At 37.5% G+C, this 17593-nt stretch overlaps 1 protein-coding gene across 1 annotated transcript in view; it reads left to right on the plus strand.

The window, feature by feature from the left end:
* Positions 1 to 3491: 3491 nt before the first annotated feature.
* ASCC3 (activating signal cointegrator 1 complex subunit 3) overlaps positions 3492 to 17593 on the plus strand; it is a 270969-nt gene continuing 256867 nt past the window's right edge. The window contains exons 1-3 of the mRNA XM_059828883.1: positions 3492 to 3581; positions 6185 to 6335; positions 11883 to 12466. Coding sequence (XP_059684866.1) covers positions 3492 to 3581; positions 6185 to 6335; positions 11883 to 12466 — 825 coding nt within the window. The remainder of the gene's footprint in view (positions 3582 to 6184; positions 6336 to 11882; positions 12467 to 17593) is intronic.

The following is a 17593-nucleotide window of genomic DNA, read 5'->3' on the forward strand; positions in this document are numbered from 1 at the left end:
TTGTTAGCTCAAAGGTTTTTTCTTTTTCTCACTTATCTATTGTTTTTCATCCTCCCTTTACTTCCTTTGGAGATCTACATCTGTATTTACCTTCCATATACCTCCTGCTTTTCCTTTAGTGACAAACTTTTCTGGAATGGAGTAAGGTGAGCCCCCTGGGGTTGTTTTCAACTGCTGTTGATGGCAGGGTGTGAAAGAGAGAGGCATAGAGAGCCCCCTATTAAGCTAAACCAAAACCAAACAAATACACACAGCCCCATCTTGTATTTGTGGCTTGTGAAAATACATGTTATGTATGTTGAAATTGGAGATTCTCTTATAGTACATCACCACATGCAAGTCTTTAAGTCTCTCTTGCTTGGGATGCAGTTTGTCTCTCGCTGTAGGGAATGAAAAAGTTAAGGTGATGGGGTGTAAAAATGCAGACATTTCTCAGTCTAGCAATTGAACTATGTCACGTTCTTGGAAAAGAAGGATGAGTTATTCTGAAAAAAGGGTTGTTTTAAATATTTAAAACAACAGCTATGCTTAGTAATGATCTCAAAGCACATCTAAAATGAACACATTATTGGGCCAAGCCACATGTTTGGCATCACATCAAAACAGTATTGTGCATAATCACAGGAAACACCTCTCCAGCTGATGCTAGCAGGAACACTGTTAGGCAGCTGGTGTTTAATCCCATGTGCGTGGCTAAGATTGTGAGAGAGAGAGAACCTGGAAAGGGTTAATACTCTGTTGAATGCATGGCTTGCAATTCCATTATTTGTTTTTTAGGGTTTTTTTGTTTGTTTTGTTTAGTGACTTATATAATTAAGATCCTGAAATTGTCACTCATATGAATGATGGCACACACAGGCACTGTTATGCCTTCTCATTATGCTGAAGCATTTGTTTGAATTCCAGTACTCGCTGAGATGAATACGACTATCAGGCAGCCACTATTTCTTCCTGAGTACATATTCCTTAATTTTGACATCTCCCTTTCAAAGATCGACTTGATCTTGACTGAAGATCAGCAATATTCGACCCAGACAACTTGGAGAATTCCAGTGTGATGTCTGAGTCTTTTGCAGAAAATTAGATGTCTGAAAGTGTACAATTGTTACTACATCATATAGCACTGCTTATAAAGGTGCAAAATACGAAGATGGAAAATATTAATATTGTAGTATCTTGCTTTGGCCTGCCATTTATGATTAATGTCCCAGACATTATTAAACCACTATTATCCCTGGCTGTCAACTTTGATGCTAGGTGCTGTATTTCTACTGTTTGCATCAAACATGCTTGGATAAGAACTTTAAGTTAATCTAATACAAATGTCCCCATTGTTGTAAAATAGCTTTTTTCATCAAATGCTTTTGTTTATTTCTTTAAAATGGTAGTGAGAAATACACACCAATAGAATGTGGGGTTTTTTAAATATTGAAATTTATTTGTAAATAAAATATGAAGTTTACCTTTGTGTTAATGAAGCTGCTGAGGTTAATTGTAGCAATTCTAAAATGTGTTCATGTCACTAAAATTCAATGCTTTAGGATTTATTTATTTTTAATCTTCTTGCATAGTAGTGTAAAGAAGTAAAATATTCTGTGTATGGATATATTTAAAATGTCTTAATGTGTCCTCATGGTCTTGCTGCTTTTGTGTTTGATTGAGATAATCCTGTGCTAATATTTATTTTAATGTTTTTTAAACACCTTTGAAGTACAAAAAAAGGTACTGCATTCGCCCTTTTTTTTTTTAATTGCCTTATGGCTGTGATGTCATTTGCCTTTTTAGCTTTCTTTTCATATGAAATTATTCCACTTTGACAAGTGAAAGTAAAAATGCCATTTGTTCCAAATACTGTGTGGCAATGCTGTCACTGGAGCAGTTGAGAGTGATTTACCAGTTTTGTTGGGTTCAAACAAAAAAGGTCGGGTTAGATTCCCTCAAATTTTGGACACATTACTTCTATAATGGTGGCTATAATGTTCATAGGCTATTTTCACTAGGAGCTACGCTGGTATGACTTAGATGTCATATATCCATTGAATATCTCAAAAGCTGCAGTGTTGCTTGGCTCTGTCTGCTTCTAGGCTTGAATTTGTACATGTCCTCTCTACCCCCTTCACAGTTAAAGATTTTATATTTCCACATTTTGTAGCTTCATCATTATAACTTTTGTCTCCAAAATATCAGCTGTTGTGACAGCTTTTCTCAAAAAGCATCTTAATGCAAGGTGGGAAAACAAGCAGACCTGACAAGTCAGTGACATTTTGCTGTCTGTGGCTGGAACACCGCATCTGGGTTTGCTTTTGTGCTGTATTGCAAAGCTGATAGCTAAAATATAAATGTGGTCATTAAATGAAGAAAAATGTTGAGGATAATTGCATTGAAGCAGGGAGTTCTGTACAGTATATGACTCTGGGGGGGAAGTAATTTTATTAACTCTGTTTTAAGTTATTTAAATTCTGGATGGCCAATGGTCTTCAGGCATGCTAAGAATGGTGCAGATCATTAGGTCTGTAATGGTATCATTAATTGTTTCAAAAATAATCTAAATCTGTATCTATCTGCTACCATCAGAAACTGTAGCTGTGCATTAAGAGTTCATTAAACAATTCAGCTGTGGGCACGTTTCAAAATGAAACAGCTTTGAGAATAGTTTCAGTAAAAGGCTTGGAATGAGTACAAGTTGAGATGGAGAACAGCTCTGTTTTGCTGCAAAGATACGAGCCTGTTTCACACAGGGAATAAGACCATGCAGAAATGGACTGTAGTCCAGGAGAGAGCCCAGTGCTGTGTAGGTGTGTGTGTATGCTCCCAGTTGTGAGATGAAAACAACCCGAGGCATACTTTTTTTCAATTTTCCTTTAGCCTTTCTATTCCGTTTTTCTCATATGATAGTCCAGTGCTATGTGTATTACGATCTTCTTTTTTTCCTGCTGTAATTTTCTTTGCCTGTTTTGCTGGTTAAAAATGGCTAAGCAGTTGTCAAGAAGAGTGTCCCTGCATCAGGACTGGAGGCTGTTAATGACCTGAAAGGTCCCAGTGTGGGCTGCTTCAGAGAAAATCTTCCTGTAGGTTGTAATCGCTTACTGCCGTTGGGAGCTAAAGTTCAGTTACATAGATTTCACTACAATACTCTTGTGTTAGTGGTGCTAAAGGAATAATTGCTGCTTTGTTTCATTGCTGGTAACTTTTCTTTAGGGAAGAGAGAAGAACATGCTGAGTGACCTCTGCATGTTACCATGTCTTGCCTATGCTCTGTACCTTTCACCTCCCTTCTATTGAATCTTGATTATCAACATTTTGAGAGAATTTTTTTAACTTGTTTAATTGAAGTGCCAGCCAAGTTCTGCTTGCTCAAAAAGGTCTTTCAAGTTTGTGGTGTGAGTTTGTATTTATAGCATTAACAAAGCCATGTTATTTGTTTTGTTCTCATCTAGGTGCTTGAACTGGGATTTAATTTCTCATCCTATGGATCACTGAATGAGTAACAGATGGCCTTGCCTCGTCTTACAGGTGCTTTACGCTCCTTTTCAAATGTCACTAAACATGAGGATTACAGTGAAGAATCAGCTGACTTAACGGTAAAGATTTTTTTTCTTTTCCAAAGCATAATTGTGAAGTATTAGTGTGTATACAGTAAGAATTGTTTGCTTTCTTAATTTGCATTGCTATTTTATAAGAGTAGGCAAGCAAGACTGGGCAGAGTGTGTATTGTTTCCTGTGCATTCCTCCATAGTGTCCTCGCTCAAAGTCAAATTTGATGTAGCTTTGTGATTTATGCTAGGCCCTTACAATCATAATGTGCTATATGGATAGGGTTGCTAGGCTATGCTAGTACAGCCCTGTTATTTCATGTTTTAGGAAGTTATTTAGGTTGGGCTGGATGGTATGTTTTTAGCTCCGAACTTCTGCAAATATTAAGTTCACCTCGGACTCCTGTTGGGGGATGTTTAGAATAAAGTTAGTGATACTGAATTTAGGTACTTTTTTTTTCTCCCCCAAGAAATAATGTATTAAAGCAATAGATGGATTGTGTGAACCTGTAATGTGAAATTAATTTGGAACCTTGGGAGCTGTAAATCTCTTGAATCATAGAATCGTAAGAGAGGGTGTGTGTATGTATCCTACTCCTTCCTATACACAGGAAGGTGTAAAGAACAGGTAATAGGGAAACTGCTTGCAATAGTTACTACATACTGACTGAATGCAATTGGAAAAAAGTGGTTTTGAGCTCAACATGGCCACGGTCATAAAGGATGACAAAAAATGCTTCTATAAATACATTCACAACAGAAAGAGAGCCAAGGAGAATCTCCATCCTTTACTGGATGCGGCGGGGAACATCATCATGAAGGATGAGGAAAAGGCTGAGGTACTTAATGCCTTCTTTGCCTCAGTCTTTAATAGCCACACCAGGTACCCTCAGGGTATTCAGCTCCCTGAGCTGGAAGAAAAGGATGGAGAGCAAAATAAACTCCCCGTGATCCAGGAGGAAGCAGTTAACGACCTGCTATGCCACCTGGACACCCACAAGTCTATGGGGCCTGATGGCATCCACCCAAGGGTGCTGAGGGAGCTGGCGGAGGAGCTTGCCAAGCCACTCTCCATCATTTCTCAGCAGTCCTGGATAACAGGGGAGGTCCTGGACGACTGGAGGCTTGTCAACGTGCCGCCCATCTACAAGAAGGGTCGGAAGGAGGATCCGGAGAACTACAGGCCTGTCAGCCTGGCCTTAGTAACAGGGAAGATTGTGGAGAGGTTCATCCTGAGGGCACTCACGGGGCACGTGCAGGACAACCAAGGGATCAGGCCCAGCCAGCACGGGTTCATGAAAGGCAGGTCCTGCTTGACCAACCTGATCTCCTTCTATGACCAGGTGACCCGCCTAGTGGGTGAGGGAAAGGCTGTGGATGTTGTCTACCTGGACTTTAGTAAAGCCTTCGACACTGTCCCCCACAGTATTCTCCTGGAGAAGCTGGTGAATCGTGGCTTAGACAGTGCACTCTTTGCTGGGTAAAAAACTGGCTGGATGGCCAAGCCCAGAGAGTTGTGGTGAATGGAGTGAAATCCAGTTGGTGGCCGGTCACAAGCGGAGTCCCCCAGGGCTCAGTTTTGGGACCGGTCTTGTTTAATATCTTTATCAATGATCTGGATGAGAGGATTGAGTGCTCCCTCAGTAAGTTTGCAGACGACACCAAGTTGGGTGGGAGTGTTGATCTGCTGGAGGGTCGGAAGGCTCTGCAGAGGGATGTGGACAGGCTGGATGGATGGGCCGAGGCCAACTGTATGAGGTTCAACAAGGCCAAGTGCCGGGTCCTGCACTTTGGCCACAACAACCCCATGCAATGCTACAGGCTTGGGGACGAGTGGCTGGAAAGCTGCCCCGCAGTAAAGGACCTGGGGGTGTTGATTGACAGCCGGCTGAATATGAGCCAGCAGTGTGCCCAGGTGGCCAAGAAGGCCAATGGCATCCTGGCCTGTATCAGAAATAGTGTGGCCAGCAGGAGCAGGGAGGTGATCGTGCCCCTGTACTCGGCACTGGTGAGGCCGCACCTCGAATCCTGTGTTCAGTTTTGGGCCCCTCACTACAAGAAGGACATTGACGTTCTGGAGGTTGTCCAGAGAAGGGCGACAAAGCTGGTGAGGGGTCTGGAACACAAGTCTTATGAGGAGTGGCTGAGGGAACTGGGGTTGTTTAGCCTGGAGAAGAGGAGGCTGAGGGGAGACCTCATCGCTCTCTACAGTTCCCTGAAAGGAGGTTGCAGAGAGGTGGGTGTTGGTCTCTTTTCCCAAGTGACGAGTGACAGGACAAGAGGAAATGGCCTCAAGCTGCGACAGGGGAGATTCAGACTCGATATTAGGAAAAATTTCTTTACTGAGAGAGTGGTAACACGCTGGAACAGGCTGCCCAGGGAGGTGGTAGTCACCCTCCCTGGAGGTGTTCAAGGAACGTGTGGACGTGGCATTGTGGGACGTGGCTTGATGGGCATGGTGGTGTGTGGTGTGTTTTTTTTGTTTGTGGTTTTTGGGGTTTTTTTTGTAATGGTTGGACTTGATGATCTTACAGGTCTTTTCCAACCTTAGTGATTCTGTGATTCTGGTTTTATCTGGTGTTTAATTTTAAAGGAACCTTCATATACTAATTTGAAATAAATAAAAAACCCCAAATATTTTGCATTTTCAGACTAAAAGATCAAAACTACATGAACAGTTGCTGAAGTCTGATCTTACTTGGAAGAAGATAATAAAGTTTGTTGATGACAATTTGGACAAAAAAGAACACCAAACTGTAAATGCTGATTTAAAAACTATATTACAAGCTGCAAAACAAATAGGTATGTTTTCATTCTCTAGTAGTCTAATAATAGACTGTTTTGTTGGATTGTTTTGGTTTTTTTTCAAGCTGCTTTCTCCCTGTGTACTTTGCATACTGCTACAATTTTAGTTCTGCCTTGACACCAGGCCTGCCCTGAAATAACTTTGAAACTCCAGTTAATCTGATATATATGTGCACAATTTGGTTTTCTGTTTTATTTTAAAATATGATTTTATTGTTATGTGGATATTCTTGCTTTTTGATAGTATTGTTCTGTAGGGTGTTGTATGGTTTGTGATCGACCTTTAGTGAGCAAAAGCAACAGCTTCTTTTGGAATGGCAGTACCCTGAGAAAAGAACAATCTTATCTGCTTTAATTCCATGTGATTATATCATGAAAAATTATATTGCTACATAAGCAGATAAAAATGTAGAAAAATGTTTTCTGCTTGAAGTGTTTGGTGTTGGGGAGAGAAATAAATAATATATTTCACTCATCTGGAATTAAGCTTTTAAAACCGAATATAGATTATGGCAAAGAACGTGTGGAAACTTAGTTTTTGATCTACAGACTTAAACTAATTCAGCTTGTGCTGTTAGAATTTAACTTCATCAGCTTATAAACTGAACACATGGCTCAAGCTCTAGCTGTCACATTTAAGACTTCTTCATTTCAATGTAATAGGTATATTTTCTCCTTTTCTGGTTATGTTTCAAGTATCTTGAACAGATCCCTAAAGTAAAAGATAGAAAGAATTAATATGGATAAATATATTTGCCTTTTTTTTTTTTTTTTGGCATTATAGACCAGATTGTGTTTCATCATAATCCGAATGTTAACCTGCCTCACTCGTGTTTCTATTTCTCACCAGTTCTTTCGGAAATAACGAGCAAATTAAGGAAGAAACAAACATCTAAACACAGACTTTCAAAAAAGCCAAACAAGTTATTCGTGTTCAGCATGTAGTAATCAGTCGTGCTGTACAGTTGCACAGATGATGTCTGTTAAAGCTATTAATGGTTGTAATGGCTATTGCTTTAGTGAGTCATAAGAAGAAAAATTTCAAGTATTTCTCAAACCACTGACAAAAATTATTTGAACTCATCTGACAATACATATCTTCTAGACTTTGCTTTGTGGTTCATTCCTTCCATGTTTGTGACCCAGCTGTGTTAGTTTTACAAATTTGGTCCTATTTTTTTAATCATATACAAGTAGTAGAGCTTGTGCTTTTAGTAGACTTTAACCTCTCCAGGCCAGAAGTTAAGGGTGTGGCTGCCTGTCTTTCTGAGACAGAGGCACCGCTAGGAAGGGCCACTTCTCTGCCCCAACTCAAGTACCTCTGTTTCAGTGCAGAGGTTTCAGCTGGCACTTCTGATATGCAAGGTTTGGGGGAAAGTCATGCAAGATGTGGAGAGAGTTTGCATCAACTGTCAATGCCTAAAGTTAATATGGAGAAGGTGCAGTCTGTATTGATAATTGGTCGAAGAAATAAATGTTACCTTTTTTAACTTTTTTTTGTTTGTTTGAGATCGCCCACAGAATTCATACTCTTTCACTAGTTCTTAAAAGATGTTTATTGCTGTGCTGCAATAGTAAAGGCAGGTTTTGAACACAGCTGTGATAGGAAGGGAAAAGTCCTGTTTGGTACACATGGTCTAGAAATGTCTGTATGAACAACACATTTCAGAATATGGAAAGGCTAATGAGGTTTCTCTCAGCACTCCATTTTAATAGTATACTATTGATGAAATTTTTACAAGTTATACTCTTCATTTTTTTGACTTCTCTTCTGTGACTTGATCAGTTCAGATTTTTTTTTTTAGGATAACATTGGGATGTTAGGAAGATGTCAACACAATTGGACCTGGAACAAGCACTGACATGGTGTTATGGGGATGCTTGACCCATCTGTCCCACATGCCCCCTTACTAGCAAGTAAAGGCAGCCAACTCCTCCTCAGCCCCCAGTCCTCCTGACCATGATGGCAGGTTTGAAATACGAGGTATAGTCAGAACAACAGGTTGGTTTATTGTCCTGCTCCAGCTTGTGGTGGTCAAGTGCAGGGCTGCCTGACGAATACTGCTGGACTGTCCAAATGACACCATTTGCATAGTTTATATTCCCCTTTTCTCATTTCTTGGCACTCCTCCTTGCTGCCCTTTTTGCCTCTTAAATAAAAAATCTGCCTGTAATTACGTTTTCCCAGCTGGTTCCCAGTTTTGTTACATACGTACCCATCTTGACATCATCTTCACAGGTTGAAAGGGAAAACTTCTTTGATGATGTAAAAATATAGGACAGTTTCCAATGATAAAAAATAATTTTATTATAAGTTGTTACAGAAATGCATAAAAGCATTCAAGTCTATTGTTGGAATATAATTAATTACTAATATGCTAAATATTTCATTTTTGTAAATCTGAACTTAAAAGTTCATTTCCCTTCAGGTGATTCAGACAGCTGTCCTGTAGTGGCTTTTGTTTCTTAGCCAGTAGAATACATGGTTACTTCCCATATTTGTCCTCATTTTAGATATTTATAGTAGTTTTTTGTAAGTAACGTAACCAAAAACTCAGTATGTGTTTTTGGGGAAAAGCTGCTCACCTGGAAATCATTGCAGTATATACTTTGTACATAAGCATGAGACTCACCTGGGAGAGGAAGACTGAGGTTTAAATAAGGACCTGGTTCAAGTACCAATCAGGTACAGCAAACTATGTGAATCAGAGCTGTAGAGAGATTTGGCAGTGTTATTTTCCTTTAATCTGAATATTTATGTCCATAACAAGCAACTTGGAATAAGTGGAGAAGATCTACATAGTTGTTCTAAATATCTACTGGGGTGTAGTTTAATCATAAGAGGTACTGGAGTAAAGTGCTGGTTAAGTTAGGATTGACAAATATATAATGACCATAAAGTACACAGTATGACCATATGTAGTATAGCAAGTAGGAAAAAATGTCTGATGGTGGAAAAAAGACTATAAGCAAAATAAGTACTTGCCATTCTTAGGTGCCAATGTTATCTATGAAAATAATTTGGCAGATTTGTGTTTTCTGTATTAATGACAGAAATTAGTATTAGCTGTGATCTTTTTGTTTGGTTGGTTTTTATTTCCACTTTTTGCCAAAGATGGCTGCAAAAACTTTTAATTTTTTTTTTTTTTTTTTCTTTTCTCAAACTTTAATAGCAGGCCCAGTGTGGTGGGTAGGTAGAGCAAATTGAAAGACTTGAAAGTAATAGTAGTAAATTTTCATTTGATGGAGTGGAGAGGACAAACCAAATGAAAACAAATGCATGATTATTTAGTTAGAACAAGTTAGAAAGAAACCATCAGCTCTGAGACTTCTGACTAAAGGTGTGTAATGTTATGGAGAGACAAACCAGAACAGATTACAGTGACTGAGGTACAAACTGAACTGACAGTAGTGTTCCAACCATCATCATCAGAAATGTATAGTAGGGAAAGGGAATTGCTTGTATGCCTTTTTAGTTTAATTTCAAGGAAATGATATCTCTGCCTAGGCAACAGATACTGTAATATTTATGTACTTTATGGAGAAAATGTCACTTACTGAAATGATCTGGTTGGCTTAAAAACAAAAAGGAGAGAGTAGCTTCAAGTAGTGCATCTCTTGCCATCTTGGCTGGCTCATTATATTCGAATGGCAGGGCTAGTATTGTCTGAAGAGATGCTTCCACAAATAAGAGACATTGATAATAAAGGAGGATTAGCACATAATAAACCTAAGAGACTTTTCTCAAATCCTTCAGTACAATTGCTTTTTTAGTTTAGTAATGTGTACTTCTGTTCTGACACAAGTTACTTTAAATAATGATGTGTATTTGTATGTTAGGAATATAAGAGTGAGATTCATGCAGCCAAACTTGGGCCTCTAAGTTTTCAGAAGCTGGTTTTTCCTGTGATTCCTATGTAGCTAATGCTGAGAGGGAGGCTGAACCACCTTTTTCCTTTGAGATATATTTACATACCTGTTGTATATGAGTGTATCTTTGTCACATATCTTCCATATGCAGGTATCTAATTATCCTGTAAATATCATCTCTAATCCCCTCCATGAACTTTTCCGCTTTTCGAAGTGCACCATAGGGAAATTCAAGAGAAATACTGACTTTTTAGGCACCTCCATTTATATGTTATATTTCTAGTTACTCAGCCTTGTTCCATCTGCTTATGCTGAATTTCTTTTGCTCTTTCCTGTTACATTGTGGGGGAAAAAATCCCTTATTTTTGCTAGAGTTGAACATAACTTACTTTGGCATCGTTACTTGTGACTTGATTAAAAGTAATTAAAAATCTTCCCACTGATTTCAGTAAGTTTTTCAACAGGCAGAAAAGAGGGATGTAGTAGAGCAAATACATAGGCCCATAACTGGATAGCAGAGGTACACAGAGGCAGGCACAAGGCAGTTTTGATTAGTGAAAAGAGAATAGCTACGTTTACTATGCTACAAGTGCCTTTTTGAGATTTTAAAAAATGAATAATATTGTTCCTTTTAAAATAAATAGTTTGTTTTAATAGTTCTTCTGAATTAGCCATACAAGGGATTAGTCACCAGTGTTATCACTTAAATGGTACTGTTCTCTGCTGGAGCTATGCTGGTTGCTCCTGGTATAACTAAAGAATTGACCAGATAAAGACATCTTGACAATAGCAGCTTGTAAATCTCGACAGGAAGCTTTTAAGAGGTTTTAAAAATTATGCAATCTTGTAAGAAATACTAGTTCTACTAAAAATGTTGGAGTAACCTACCCAACTTTTTAGAACACATTTTTTAAACTTCAAAAGAAATTCTGCGTGTTGTCTTCATATAAAACAAACAAAAAAACCCAGTATGCTGGCTGGTTTTGTTTCTTTTATGCTTGATGACTTTTTAAATCTTTTTTAGTAGTGACATTTTGCTTCCTCATATAGTGGTTTTGCGTATGTTTTCTTTGAGTACCTTTGCGAATATTTGTGTAAGAGGTAAAATCATGTTTTTCTCTAATAATATGTTTCTCATTTGCATAATATGATATTTTGTAGATATAAATCTAAATTCATGCATTTATTTGCTTGCATTTATTTGGGCAATTTTTCTAAATAACACACATTCTGTAGTAATTCTACTGGGAATTACTACAAAAACGTAGTAATTCCCAGCTGACTTCTGTACGTTTAGTCTGTTATGAATATTCAGATTAGGCAGTGAATAAACATTGATTCAAAGTGGAAATTTGTTACCTTAAGGTCATAAATATACTATTGTGAGTTTAAGATCTCAGGCAAGTTTTTCCTCTTACTTGGAAAAATAAGAAAGCATTGGTAATCCTTAATAAGAATTTCTAGTAAGCAGAAGGATAATGAAGACAGATGCTTTATTATCATATACCTTTTACAGTTCAGTACCTTGCAACAATTACTACTTGTTGTTATGGTCTTCATTTCATATCTCTATTGATGAGAGTTGCAGCAAGAAATTGAATACAGTTATGTTATAGGCAATGAAAGAGAATTTGAAGTGTATGAAGTTACATTTGTTTTTGCTTTTGTTAACAGTTGGAGCTGAAAATGGACAAGAAGCAATTGAAAGCGGAGCTGTTTTTCTCTTTAAGACATTTCACAGGAAAGAATGTGTTGGTCATGATGAGACAAAGGCGATCAAGCAGATGTTTGGGCCATTTCCATCATCATCTGCTACTGCAGCTTGTAATGCCACATGTCGGATTGCTTCTCACTTCACTGAAGAACAGCTTACAGCCCTCATACAGATGGCTGAAGAGCAAAATGGTGATAACAGGGTGTTCTTCGGTAAAAACATAGTGTTTTCATTTGACATGCATGATTTGGATCACTCTGAGGAGCTGCCTGTGAATGGTGAGGCTGATGCGCAGAAAATTATAAGCTTAGATTATAACAAATTTCTGAATAACCAGCTGAATCACTTACAGAATTACTGTGATGAGAAATCTGATCTCAAGTCTTTGGAAAAGGTAGATGATTCTTTTTTATGGTGTGAAGTTGGAAAGTATCTGAATGAATCTCAAGGGTGTACTCCTGGAGGGCCAACAACAGAAGACCTCTGCTGTACTTTGTACGAGATGCTTGCTTCTACCAAAAGTGGCGATGAACTTCAAAATGAGGTACAGTAGCATATTAACCATACTGCATGTATTTGAATGTTGCACAGATACGCAATTATTTCATATTGGATTATGCCAACATACTTTATCCAAGTGTCATCTATGCTTTTTTTTTTTGTCTTGGGAAAAATTACATGACAGCATCTTAATTTACCAGGCAGAAGATGGATGCAGCATGGATTTTATGTGAATAGCCTCCTTTCCACCATAACAGATAGGCTATTTATTTTTTTGGCCATTTGCTCAGCTTCTGCATACTTTTCTTTTTAAGCAGTAGCCAATTTAAGTTACCGTATAAAAGTATGAGAACTTGCAAAGCCAAACTGAAGGTAAGTTTCTTGGGCAGGTTCCATCCCCAGTTTCAGAGCTTTCCTGTTGCTGGAAGGAAATTTGGAGGACTGTGCAAGTGGTGCGACTTTAAAACTTTGTCATATCACTTCTATTTCTTCCGATAAGGAAAGGGGGAGGGTTTATCACAAGAAGGGCAGAGAAAGCTTGAGGGAGGAGGAACAGTTGCTGGGAGGCTGGAGTTGAAGGGTAAGCATAGTGGTAGAAAGGGGAAGAGCATGATTAAAGGCTGGTGAAGAGGCGTTCAAGGTGTGTGCAGGCAAGATGATTGGATTAATCTAGGAGAGAAAGAACTGTTTTTGAATGGGGTTGGGGAAGAATTCCTGCAACTTGCTAATTGCTTCTTCCTGTGCACTTTTCTGTTATGTTTACTTATTTTTCCTCCCTTGCCCTGCTTTCCTCCCCTGAAAACATCTAGTACTTAAATTCTCAAACTAACTTTTCAGTAAGACTTTAAATGTTGAAAATTTGCTACAGAAATACAACTGGTGGTAGGAATAGACAATCCTGTGAAAGGTAGTATAATGAAAATTTGCTGGAATTCTGCTGTTGCAGTTGCAAATTTTATTCTTCTTAACAAAAACATTAAGTGATAGAGAAGAGGACCTGAATATTTCATTTTAGGTTTAGATAACTATGTACTGATATCTATTGCATAATGATATAGTTGCTGAAGTCATGTTCTTGTTTTGTTTGGTAGTCAGTAGACCACATTTTGGCTGTTCTTTGAGCTATTTTCTGTATATGAATATTTTCTTATAAAATTCTTCTAACTTGAGAACCTAAATGTGAATATAAAGGGAAGCTGATCTGATTTCTACTGCATTAAAATATATTTGAAAAATAACACTTTTATGCACGTCTGCAAACAGTTTCATAGTTTGGGTGGTTGTATTGACGGAAGACACAGGAAAATAGAAGACTAAACCGGTCTTGGAGAAGGAGATTGGATAAAGAAACTTGCATGTCAAATGAAACATAAAAAAAGAGTACCTTCATTTGCCATAGGTACATGAAGTTTATTAATTGTACAGAGATAAAGATTTTTTCCTAGATCAGTGAAAGACTTTTCAGATACAGTCACAGGGTATGCAGAAATAATTCCATACTTCTGCATAATGCCTACTTAATACCTAAGTTTAATTTGTAAAATGATAAAGGAAATGCTTGCAACCTTACTTGAAGCAAGAAGAAATAACTTTATTTTTGTTTTGCAACTTTATGATTATAATGGATTGTTAAATCAATTGGCAGAAAGTGCAAGCTATCAGGTTTTTTGTAGATTGCCAATAAAGACTTCCTTTCCTTTGGTTTTTGGAACAAAGACTTTCTGGCAAAATTTCTGTTTTGATGGCTTTACGGGAGTTTTAATTTCATAATTTGAAAAAATTGTTTGCCAATGTACACATACCTTTTTGAAGATTATTTAGCAAGAGTAAATCCTTTTCTTTGCACTACTAGAGAGAAAAAGGATTCTTTCCCTTGAGTGTCAGAAACCTTATCGTATTTTGGATTTTTAAGAAGCCTTAGTAATAAAAAAATAAATTTTCTCCCCATTCTGTTTATTTCTGCTCCCATGTTGCCTTTCCTTGCAACAGTCTCACTAACTCATTGTTCATCCCACAGTGTGGGGGCCGAGAAGGGGGTAAGACTAATTTGAACCTGATTAGCTGGCATTTGTATTGTGATCTTTGTAAGAGTAGTCATAACTTGAAATTTTTTTCTGGGTTTTGGATTTTGCCATCACTGAGGGATTTTTTTTTTTTATTATTCTTTTTTTTACAGCAATTTTGCTGGTGGCATCGTTAAGAGCAGGTGGTGCTTTTAAACCTGAAGATAACTCATTTCTAGAACTAGGTCATAGATTTGCCGTATGAGATGGTGTAACAAGTATGTGTTTGATCATGCATACTGAAAATCTTACATTAATTGGGCTGATGCATACGTGCTAAAGTCTCTATGCTCCATGAAATTCTTTTTTTCTTTATAAGCCAAGAAAAAAAGAACCATTGATATGAAAGGATGATAATTCTTTGTAAATAAAAATCCAGATCTGTAAAATACATTTTCATATTTTAAAACAGTGGTCATGTCTATTCTTCTGTTTAGGAAGATACCACCTCCTGTTTATTATTAAACAAGAAAAAAACATGCTGGTGGTGAGGGTATTGGCGAGTGGACTTCTCTAGGACAATTTAATTTGATCCTTAAGCAAAGTTTATTAAGATTCCAAATCACATTAAGAATATGAGCATTTTTATATCATTTCAGGAGTGACATCCTGTCTTTTTTTGTAGTGTCTATATAGGTACACACACGTATGCTATTTAGGTTTTTATCTACTTAATAAACTCTATAAGGGATTGAAATGAGCTTCATTCTCCAGCACTGTATCACTGACATTTAAAGTGGTTGGCGAGGTACAAGAAATACTTTGTTCTTTGTTTTCACTATTTAAGAACATTCCACACTTCCTTTGGGACAGTTTGTTTGTCTGGCACATCACTGGTGACTCTTAATTAGAGGAAAATTGATTCTTATGCTTGGAGTGATACTGGAGTTATAACTTATTTTCTAAGTGTTTAGGACATGTGCTTTTCATTGGGGACATAAGGTCTAGTAAAGCTAAATGACAGCTACTGGAGCATGCCTTTCACTGTATGTCAGATTTTGTTGATGAGTATGAAATGGTAATGATGCAGTAACAAGAACATTATTTAAAAACAGGAGGAAAAAGCTGATGACAAACAATAGAGTTTAGCCCAATAACCATTGTGCTTTTTTAAAATTAAAACTTAGTATGCAGTGCATTTCTCAATTCTAGTACTCAGTTTTTAGTATATGATGCTTTCAGAATGAAGACTTGAGGCACCTGAGAGCATTTTAGCAACTTTGCCAACTTACCCCTCCCAGGATAACTAGGAAAAAGTTGGAGGAGTTTATTCCCTCTTTGGTTACACCATGCTGTTCTCAGAGGGTGTTTCTCTTTCTTCTGTGAACTCTTGTCACAATTTATTTGCAAAATTTTTATGAATTTTATTTTGGAGATACAAAGGTACATTATCCCTTTATCATAACAAAACAGGAAGAAATTTCCTGTAGAGATAAAATAACTAGAGGGAAAAAAGGAAATGCAATCATAATTGTGTTAAGATCTAGTTTATACTGTGTAGGTTATGAAAAATTGTGCAATTTATTCATCTCAGGACAAGAAAAGAAGTTTGCCCAAATAAAATTAAGAAACATTAATGTCATTCAGCGTATTAGATTAGATGGTGTTTCCCAGACAAAATAATGTTAAATGCTTCATAAATTACTAGAAGAGCACTAGGCTATGATGTGAAACAGCAGAACTGTTTCAAGAAAATTACATTGTAAGTAGTAGTTTGCATATTATGTGAGTAGTACATATGTTTACTTATCTCCATATATGATACATTTATTTGCCTATAAAATAAGACACAAGAAGTTTACTGCTTAGGCTTCTTTCATCTGCTTTGTAGTTCTCACTATCTCCAGTTCTCTGCATTAAAAGGTAATGTATACACGTACTTGAACTATAGCATCCAGGACTTCCATGAGTTAAATACAATCCAGCAAATTGTCATAGTGGGAAACAAACATTCCTTTTTTTATTTAATTTCTGAGAATAATCCATTATTCATCATTCTTACTAAAAAAGTGCAATATGGCTTTTTCCTTGTTGTCATAAACACCTGAGAACATGAAGGTGATGAAAACTACAGTAAGAGACCAATGGGGAGTAACGTCGAGTTTGAAGGTGCTGAACCCTTCCTTCAAGGGTCAAAAACATTCCTTTCAAATCAAAGTAGACCTGAAATCAGAAAAGTACAAGTTGTGGAATATAGGTTTTATATGATGGTAAAAAAAGAGGTCAAGAGTTGGGCAGCACCTCTTCCCATATGTATTCCTTAGTAGATCCATCCAGTAATATACTCATTATTAGAGCCAGAAGGTTACAGCTTTGTTATTAAGATTCAGTTCTTCTCATGCTTATTTCAGGATGGAAGTTATTTTTGTTGTTTCATTACGTAGGATTTTTTTTTTTCAGTGTGGTATTTGTGTGTCTCTGAATGCTTGATGTAGCAACAGGCTTTTAGTCAGTTTGCCCCAGGCTTTGCTATGTGGAGCTCTGTTGTCTCTCAGGCTTCTGCCTGTAACTTTTCTTCAGATGCCTTTGTCACTGGTGGCAATATAGTGATTTAATGATTTTTTTTTTTTTTTTCCCCCGCTTGAGTTCATCTACATTGTTTCTGTTGCCCTATCCTAATCCCACCACAAATGTCTGCCAATATGCTTTGTTGGTCAAAACTGTAAATGCTCTTGGGATCAAGAACAAGGGGAGCTTAACTAATTTGTCAGTTCAACTAACTGACAGGAAGCTCCTCTGTGTCTGCCACCAGCCTTTCTGCAAAAGTAGTACAGAAGAGTAAAGGAAAGCAAAGTCTGTTTAAACTTTTACAGAATCTGGAAGGGATCTTTTCTGTCAGTGATACGATATCTTAAACTAAAGAACACTTATTAATGAAAGAATGTGGGAAAGTTTGTCCCAACTTCTCCCCTCAAGACTGCTCCGGAGTTGTCTTGCCTGGGTGGTTAAAATAAACGCTTGTTATCTGTTTTCTAGCTTTATTCAGGGCTGGTTTTATGGTCACGTTTCATGTGCTATGGTTGTCCTATTTTTTTTAAACCAATTTAAAAATATAAGCATCAAAGAACTGTGCTTGTAACTTCTCCCCACCCCCACCCCCCCACCCC

The sequence above is a fragment of the Gavia stellata genome, chromosome 2 (genome assembly GCF_030936135.1).
Source record: "Gavia stellata isolate bGavSte3 chromosome 2, bGavSte3.hap2, whole genome shotgun sequence".
NCBI lineage: Eukaryota > Metazoa > Chordata > Aves > Gaviiformes > Gaviidae > Gavia > Gavia stellata.